Genomic DNA, 9,776 nt, shown 5'->3' with positions numbered 1-9,776 from the left:
ATTTCATCTGGATGGACTAGATATTTAAAATTTCATTGGATAAACTTTGTGAATAATCTTTGCAAAAATAAGAATGGCGTATCACACTTCGGATATTTCCACAATTGTATATTAAAACAGTAAATGATCAATTAAAAACATGTTGAACAAAGTTTTGAACTCTTATTCTCACTGGTCGTCCAAGAAAGGCAAAGGCTGAATTTCGCCTCAATAGTCAAGGAAGAAAAAATGACTATTAAATAGAATCAACAAAGCACATGTACATAACACATAAAAAATCATGTGTGTTCTAAAGTTTTTGCCAAAATAGCGATTGAAATACAAAATTCAGTGATAGTCTGTATAAAGAGGAAATTAAGAAGATCTCATATCAAACCAAAACTTAAGTCTGCATAGATGAACTTTCTCAAACCAGACGCTGGTAACTTTATGAACTATCCAATGCTGAATAAAAGTAAATATGATATGTTACTCTTGGTCAACAGCCATACCACACTGTAAGGACAAATAATGCATAATATAAAAATCAAACATATATATATTAATCATTAGCGTTTTAACAAGTGTATTTAAAATGCCTATCTAGTTTTCACTAACCACTCTAAAGACCAGAGACTGTGTGTGACTATGTTCCATCACAACGATATGTATATATAAATATATGATAGATTTAGACCATGTACTTTGTAGCTTTTCTTATGTCAAACATGTGACCGACAGACATTGCTATTTTGATTTCTAGTCTGTGCTATCTAATAATGTTACTTTCGTGCCAAACACATGCTCAACAATAATGACATCTTTGATTAGTCTGAGCCTAACAAAATAATGCTCCAATTGTGTCCATCTTATGTTCAACCCATATTGATATGCTTAAGTCTAATCTGCTTCAAACGTATCCCTGAGTCGGGAGATCTTCTTCATATCGTTGTATGTGGAAAAGCTAACAATACAATTGCATCAAATCGTCATAAAACACCATTTTTAACACCAATACATGTATATTCAATGCGTACAAAAAATCGTATTGATTAGCAATGAGGACAATTTGAGAGTAAAAAATATGCGACGTTGAATGCGCATGTACATGGTTTATACAATATCATGCGCATCTTAACTCATAACTAACCAAAATTGTTCCTGTTCCTGAATCAAGGTGCAATCATTGGCATGGGGAGGCGACCAGTTCCAAAACCGGTTTTTAGTGTACTAGTATATGACACGCAGTGAGTACTAGTATCTCAAATAAGTCTAGTTCCCGCTAGCCAATCTAAAGACCAAAGGCTGAGTGATTCTATGTTCAATCCACACGACATTTTTCTTTCCGGATTTGTCCTCATCCCTCGATGGACTCTCAGTACCTGGATCGTACTGGATCTTACCCGCTGAGTTTCTCTTATAAACAACAGTTTCGCGATTTGATACTCGTTGATTTGTTTCAGTTAAAACTTGAAAGAAATCGAGCTCTGTGGAATGTCCTTCATATTCATCCACAACTTCCTTTAGGTAAAATTCAAACCATGACCCTTCAGTTTCGTTTCTTTTGGAATAGCGGTAAGGTGCTGTCGGGTAGATAACCAGAAAGTTATTGGGAATCTTCAATTTTGTTTCATCTTTTTCGTCGGCTTGAACTAACACCTTTATACTCCCAACATTGCCCTGCCGTGCTGTGGGAGGTGCAGCGTCTTCCGAAACCTCATCAGTATCCATAAGACCAGCATTGCTCTCATCAATTGTTAAATCTGTACATAAGATATTAATACTAAGGTTTGATATTTATACTGATTTACTACTAAATTTAACATTTTTTAAAAGATTATACAACATCAAGTGGTTACAAATTCCTTCGTGTGATATAAATAAATGCATTAAGGAGAAACGTTTAAGAACTTACGTCCAAATTCCTTAAGTAATGCGTTAACAGGGAACTCCTCATGGCCTTGTTCTGTATATAAATTGAAAACGACGCCATGATCTTCGGCCACTGAAATGGAGATTACTGATTTGTAACTTGAGGAAGGGCATTTATAACGTTGTATAACTTGTCGATCAATCCCCTTGTATATTTTAAAAAAAATGCAGATAAATATGTTTAAACCACCGACTGGTAAGATCATGATAAAAAATGGGCATACTATTTTAATGCTTCTATATAGTAATAATTATAATGTTTTGTTTTACCCAAGTGAAAACCGATTGAAAAGAATTTGATTAAAAAAGAGAATAGCTGAAACTTACAATCCGGAAATTCGCTGTCTGTTCTGCATGCCTGAACGATAACGAATCCGTGGTTTGCTGCCAATGTAGGACACTGTTTGTCACTAATAGCTTCTAGAACCTCGGACAATGACAACAGCGCGTAGTCCGTTGAGCTAAGAAACTGCACAAACTGTTCACCTTTTTCGGAAAATCCGTGTGAACTTATGGCTAATACAAAATACTTATACCTTTTAAAGTCTGTATTTTTAATAAGACATTTCAAACACTTCCTGCAATTTCCAATTTGCCCACTTGCTCTAATCTTTGTATGATCCCATTGGTTTATGAACAAGTTATGGCTATTGTCTTTGTTCAACCAATCAAATCCCAGACTTTTGATAAACACAGACTGCACATTATCCAGGTCTTTTTCACCGCCCTTTCGGAACTGAAAAGTATTGCTATTATCAGGTGTGCCATAATTGCCAAAGATAATCGCAGCTCCGACATTCGGATTTGAAATATCGCTTTGTATGTCCATTGCCATTCTTTTGTGACCTGAAATTGTACGTTTGTATGTTTAAATAACAAATTTGCATGGAAACAAGGGTAAAATTTACGGTGGCACAGAAGTGGCATCCGCAACACTTTATTTATATTGTGGTCACAACTGAGTAACTTGTGGCAACAACTTAGTAACTCGTTGCTATAACTTAGTAAAGTTTATTAAGTTGAGGCCACCGTCACGACTAAGCTAAGCCAAACAAAATATCCGTTTCATCTCTGTTGCTTTATGGTCATAATACGGTTAGTACCCTTGATACTAAAACGCCATTTGTACTCAACAAAAGTGAATAATATGTACGAAGACAGGGATAGTCTTATATCAGATTACTTTCAGGAAAGCCTTTCTTATGCTAATATTTTAACCGTTTGAGGAACAGTCATAGAATTCAAATAAGTTTATGGTAGGGTCGGGTTACCCGTGTGCATTTGTTGGAATTTCCCATGGTGGACAGGCGTCTGAATAAAGTTTAAAAAAAACTTGACAATTATTATAATTGAAATAATGACAAACATAATGCTCTCACGTTTTGGTCTTCTTAATTAAATAAAGTTATCAATGTATATGAATACCAAAATATGGCATATAAGAAGTGATCAATCTGAATGTTGTGTGTTTCTGTGTTCAGGTAATTGAAACTGATTTGTCATACTGCAAGAGAACCTCCGAAACTTCAATCAATGTGATCTTTGACACAGATGAACCTCTTAGTGGCAGGGCCTTTCTGCTTCGTGAATATTAATCAACCTGTCGTACAATCTAAAACATATTGTAATTACCTTCAATAGTTCTAGTAAAATTGTTTCTTATTAGCGCTATCGTGTTTATTATCAATACTTACTCCGTTATAAGGTTTCTATTAATTAAAGCATACAAAATGAAAATGTGTATATTTGATAAAATCTATCTAGCTATATTCATTTTGTTTTCAAATCCTGATGTATGTGTGTAAGTATGTGGTCTGGATGGTCTGCAGAAGGTCCTTTTCCTCTAACAAAATGTTTACTTCATATCTTTGTCCACTTTTTAATTTAGCAACTGTGAAATTATCTCGACCACGCGCAAATATTCACCTTTTGCACTTTAATTTCATTTGTGTTAGGTTTAGTGACAGGTATGAAATAAATATTCATTTTGTGTTATAACAGAGTGGGATTTTTTTAAAGACATAAGTAGGCTCTAAGTCCATACCCAATACAATGCAAATCTAGTTAACAGAGGCCAGGTCGTACAAAGTTTGTTACAGTTGCTATGGACTACGCTTATCAGTAAATCTATTTTAAGCCTATTGGCTGATTAGAAATCAGAATATATGGCTGATTCAACTCGAAGCTATCTGAAGTTTTAGCAAGTTGTGGTATGGGACTCTGGTTTGATCCCCACTTTAAGTTAGTGCCATAGTTTCATTATTTTGCTAAACATTTAACAAAGAACCTGAGTAACAACAAACACAAAGTTTTTGAAGTAAGAAATGCCTTATGTCAGGTTTATACCTACGTAACGAATGAAATCCCTTAATTACATGGAATGGTTAGTGGTTCTAAATCAAATCATGTACATAACAGATAAAAAAACCTGTATCACTGTATTACTCTACATTGATTATGTGACATGTTTTATAATTACGACGAAAAGTTCATTTTGCCAGTACTTTAAACTTGTAATCGTTAGTTACTTTTCTTCAAACATATATTTGATATGAAAATAGTTACCTGTAAAGGGAGGATTCCTGCCAACCCTTTTCATCAGGATTCCCAGTGTGGTGGATTCCCGCCGTTTATTTATGTCAACATTAAACAGTATTCTCCCTCGTTAATATAATTATGGTTTAGAAGTTAATCCGTGGCACCTTTTAAGCTGAGAAATGCATGGCGTGATGTTTAGTCACAGGAATTTTCGCCATTTTGCGTAAAAACAATTCTACTTTCGCTTCCCAATGCAATACTGTACTACTTCGTTGGGAATTACCTTTAGCTAAATATAGAAACGCACAGTCGACAATCCGCCTACGAGCGTAGCGATAACAAGGTCAATATTTCGAAATGTGCTATTGAAACAAAAACAATGCAAAGGCAAAGGACGGAATATTTCATAAGAAATCATATATTCAACAATAATGACATAACTATGTCGAATAACAATGTCAAATAATAAATTATGCTCTGCACTGTTTACAATTTACTATAGATGTATAAAGTATGCTAAATAAAGAACAATCAATATTGTTGCGTTGTTGGTTTAATTCTTACAACAACCTGCGGAATGGGTTAGATTCATAAGATCTCAAATGGAGTTACATGTTTATTCATTCATACCCAAGCATCAAGTGAAATACAATACTACAGGCATAGCTATATATGAAACATGGTATTCAGTATGAATAACTACAATAGAGAAATATGCTGTAGTATATAAAGAATTGTGTCCCTTAGATACATTAAGATTAAGAATGCAACAAATATAACACAAAACCGTAGAAGCCTGAAGCATTTTCTCTTCAAACTAACACATACACATATTTAGTATTTATGGGGACACTGTCAGACCATAAAAATACATCTGTTTTACACTAGCGGATTTTTTTTATTTCTTTCTTTTAATATTTTATATATATATATATATTTATTTTAATTTTTTATTTTTTTTATTTTTTTTTGGGGGGGGGGAGGGGTCAACGTTTTCTTTATCTTTGTTTACTTTTTCTAACTATAGGAAGAGAAAAAAATAAAATGCAGCATTTCCTACTAGAACTTGTTCATTTTTTCTTGGGGGGTTGCCCTCTTAGCCCATTTCAGAACGTTAAACCAAATAAGTTACGGCTATAATTGATTAAGCTGATAATAATGCAATAAATAGATGACATGAAGTAAAATCTTCTTGATTATCAATGGGAAGGGTAATTGCAGAAAACAAACACTTATTCTTAATAAATAAGGTATTACTTCAGGTGTTTTTACTTAGAATACAACCTTTTCGGCTGAAACATTGACAACCCAAAATCTGAGGCAGAGATTTGTATTGTGAGTGGCAGTAGATGGACCTTTCAACCCTTGTGAAGGTTGAAATTCTTAATGATTAAGTAGTACTTAATGACTGACTATCTGCGATTTCATTGGGCGAAAATATATGTTGTATTCTGAATGGATGTAACATTTCATTTCATTTTTCTTCTATTAAATTAGGCCTTTTTTATCAGCCTTTTTGAGTGGTTCTCTTATAAAATACTGACCCGAGTGTGCAGAACTTTGTCAAAATTAACAACGATGTGAATGTCATCGTTGTAAACTTTAAATCATTACTCCTCTAAGAAATGAAATTAATACACGAGTGATTTGCAGAATTTCTAACAAATTTTGAGACAGCTGTTTCAAGTGAGCATGTTTTATCAGAAGAGCCCCTTTCAAAGTTAATATAACAATGCTGTTAACAACATTATTCACTTTAACAAAGTTCTGGACAATCAGCCTATTGTTTTATAAAGTACATGTAGTTACAGTGGTGAACATTTTGACTCATAATTATTGTAAATATTTAAGTTTCTTTGCAAAATGAAGGTGTTCCTTCAAATGTGTTTTTTACAGCAACGAAAAGAATACGTGAAGTAGTTTTATTTATTTTTCAAACATTTACAACATTAGGGTTAAAGCCAAGTTTTAAACGGGGCAGGGTGCTGCAGAATAAGAACAGTATGCCCAGGGTGAAAGGGCACACTGTTTTGGGCTGTGTAGAACTCAAATATCGTACATTTGACAGAACATGTAAAACATGTGTTTAAAAGTAATATTATGTATCATTGAACTGACAGCTATGCATGTTCTGTATGTATATTACATGTAAAATGAAATAGGTATTAAACAAAACTAAAGAAATCTATGATAATCTTAAAGCACTCAACTCTGTGAAGGTACAAGGGTGCCCATGCTTGTGTTAAAAAGGGCAAAATGTTAATACAAAGAAAGGACATGGTGCAGCACCCTTCCATTACTCTTTAGCTAAAAGCCTAAACACAGTCAGTTCTTAAGCAACATAATCATAAACTATAAGGGTAAAATTAATAATATAAAATTATCACTGACAGATTCATAGGAAAAATAGTTTTCCTTAACAACATTGTCTACATAATAAAGTTAAAACATGGTCCAATTATAATTCGACAATAAAAATGTGCTCACTAAATGTTTGAATGAAACAAACATGATATATCTAAGCTTCACAAATATTGTTCATAACTCTGATATGAAAAGCACCATTTTTAAAGTGAATTTTCAGTTATGTCTATTTATTGATTATGTATATGAAAGAGAATGTAAATGACCTTTAAATATTTTTCATTTTTATGAGCAATGTTTTATTTTGAGATTAAACAAAATAAATTATCATTTGAAAAGACAACAAAATTATCACTCCTTTAGCTATGCAAGTATTTCTTCTTCACATTAGGCCTCAGTTTCCATGAGCATGGACTGTGAGTCAGCGAATGCAGGGTGACACAAGGGAAAGACCTTGACCTCTAGGACTGTGTCAAGGAAAAGCTCCTGCATGCTGCCGTGTTTTTTGGCAGTCACAGATCGCCATTTAGCTGGAGTCCATCACAAGCTTTAATCTGTGGTAAAGCATGCTGCCAGAGCTAACGTTCAGGTACACTCGATCGATTCATTATCAGCCCCATCACCATTGGTAACGGAGAATTATTTTGACATGTGACCTCTAAAACTGACGCACCCTCATCTGGGTTATAAAACCAGTCCTGATGCCATTTCATAAAACCTGGTGATTAAAGAGCCTTCTGCTCGTTACTATTCAGGTCCACTTCTTCCCCTTTTCGAAATCGTAAATAAAACTTCCAGTCATTACGCATTTTCCTATGCCATGTTAATAAGCAGCGCTGTCCAACAAGCCAATGGGGCTCATTTTCAAAGGGCATGGAGGTCTTTGTCCTCATAACAAGAGGGGGATACACAAAGTGCAACATTTTGATGGTACGGGCACGTAAACCGTGAATACACTCAATGGAAGTCATCCTGAGTTCATCTGAAATGTTGGTCTCATCAATATATATACAATAAATACAAAAACAAGAATAATAAGTGATTCAGACAAGGAAAATAAATGAATTATTGTGATTCTTCCGAAGCAGGATATAATTTTTATTTTTTTTCAAAACTATTTCAACACAAAGAAAATATTAAATGTATGTCATTAAAAACTTTTTAATGCATGACAGGGCTCGACATTAACCACTGCCCGATTGCTGAAAAAGAATTGCCGTTCCTGTACACTGCACTTCCTTTCATTATGATCTATCACTGTATGAAGTTTTATTAAATTTTATCCAATAGTTTCAAGTTATGCTCCGGACAAGAAAAAGTAACAAAGGGCAATAACTCTGTAATTAGCTGAAATAGAAATGCGGTTCCTGTACACTGCACTCCCTCTCATTATGATCTATCACTGTATGAAGTTTTATTAAATTCCATCCAATAGTTTTCAAGTTATGCTCCAGACAAGAAAAAGTAACAAAGGGCAGGAACTCTGTAATTAGCTGAAATAGAATTGCGGTTCCTGTACACTCAGTATGTGTATACCACGTGATAAATTGCGTCATAAATGCTACGTCAGAAGGCAGTATTTTGATGTGAAAAAAAGACTTTAAACAAAGATAACTTCACTATTTCTTCACCATTTTAAATGAAACATAGCGCAGTCTACGCCGCTCACAGGGCCCCGCATTCGGTCTTTTACAAGAATTTGATTGAGAGTTTAGTTTCTTTAAACACTTCGACAAACCTTTTCACAATACGGTCGTCTGACGGAGCACTGTCAAAACATGATTTCGGAAACAGGTTTGTCGAAGTGTTTGATGAAACTAATGACTTTATCAAATTTCGGTAATAATACAAATGCGGGGCTCTTTAAGAGGCATAGACTGCCCTATGTTACATTTAAAATGGTGTTGTACAAGAAAAGTTATCATTGATTTAAGTCTTCATTTTAAGCAAAATGTTGCCTTCCGACGTAGCATATATGACGTAATTTATCACGTGGTATACACACACTGACACTGCACTCCCTCTCATTATGATCTATCACTGTATGAAGTTTTATTAAATTATCCAACCACCAATAGTTTTTTCAAGTTATGCTCCGGACAAGAAAAAGTAACAAAGGGCAAGAACTCTGTAATTAGCTGAAATATAATTGCGGTTCCTGTACACTGCACTCCCCTCATTATGATCTATCACTGTATGAAGTTTTATTAAATTCCATCCAATAGTTTTTAAGATATGCCCCGGACAAGAAAAAAGTAACAAAGGGCAATAACTCAGTAATTAGCTAAAGTAGAGTTATGGTTTTTAAACACTGCACTTCCTCTCATTGTGCTTTACCATTGTATAAAGTTCTGGACAAAAAAAGTAACAAAGGGCATTAACCTAGTAATAAGCAAGAATAGAGTTATGGTTATTGTACACTGCACTTCCTCTCATTATGCTCTACCATTGTATGACGTTTAATCCAATTCCATCCAGTAGTATTTAAGTTATGCTACGGACAAGGTAAATTGCAACGGACCGACCGACAAACCGATCAACCGACGGACCGACCGACCGACCTCAAAGTGATTCCAATATATATACCCCCTTCAAACTTCATTTGTCGGGGGTATAATTAAGTTTCTTTTTTGTTTAATAAATAAACTCTTTATGATAAATTATAATATAAAAACCATGATTTTGATTTGAATGTAGCCCTGAAATTATCTGTTGTTCAAAATAAAAATGTGTAGACACAGTATATACTAGTAGTTGTAATGTATCCATCTTGTTTAAACATAACAGTTGTAGTGCTGTTACGCATCATTTTATATTTAATACTATCAACCAATTCATAATAAAAACGTTTTTTAATCTTTGAAGAACCTCTAGGAGCCTGACTAAAATATTGAAATATTTACGCTCATGATAGAGTCGCGCAATGCTTATGCAAAACCGAAATTTCTCCCATTATTTTCATA

At 34.1% G+C, this 9,776-nt stretch overlaps 1 protein-coding gene and 1 pseudogene across 1 annotated transcript; both read right to left on the bottom strand.

Annotated features, from left to right (window-relative positions):
* Positions 1-297: 297 nt before the first annotated feature.
* LOC128230372 (uncharacterized) lies at positions 298-2,277 on the bottom strand. The gene is made up of 3 exons (XM_052942583.1): positions 2,239-2,277; positions 1,895-1,984; positions 298-1,742 (listed from the first exon to the last, which is right to left on the bottom strand). Exon 3 carries the CDS (start codon positions 1,708-1,710, stop codon positions 1,252-1,254), a length of 459 nt encoding a protein of 152 aa, XP_052798543.1. The 5' UTR covers positions 1,711-1,742; positions 1,895-1,984; positions 2,239-2,277; the 3' UTR covers positions 298-1,251.
* Positions 2,278-7,200: 4,923 nt separating this feature from the next.
* LOC128230857 (transmembrane protein 183-like) lies at positions 7,201-8,494 on the bottom strand (annotated as a pseudogene).
* Positions 8,495-9,776: the final 1,282 nt, after the last annotated feature.

This window comes from Mya arenaria, chromosome 4, assembly GCF_026914265.1.
Source record: "Mya arenaria isolate MELC-2E11 chromosome 4, ASM2691426v1".
Classification (NCBI taxonomy): domain Eukaryota; kingdom Metazoa; phylum Mollusca; class Bivalvia; order Myida; family Myidae; genus Mya; species Mya arenaria.
The sequence above is the reverse complement of the archived record's forward strand: the minus strand, read 5'-3'. Positions and strand labels throughout refer to the sequence as shown.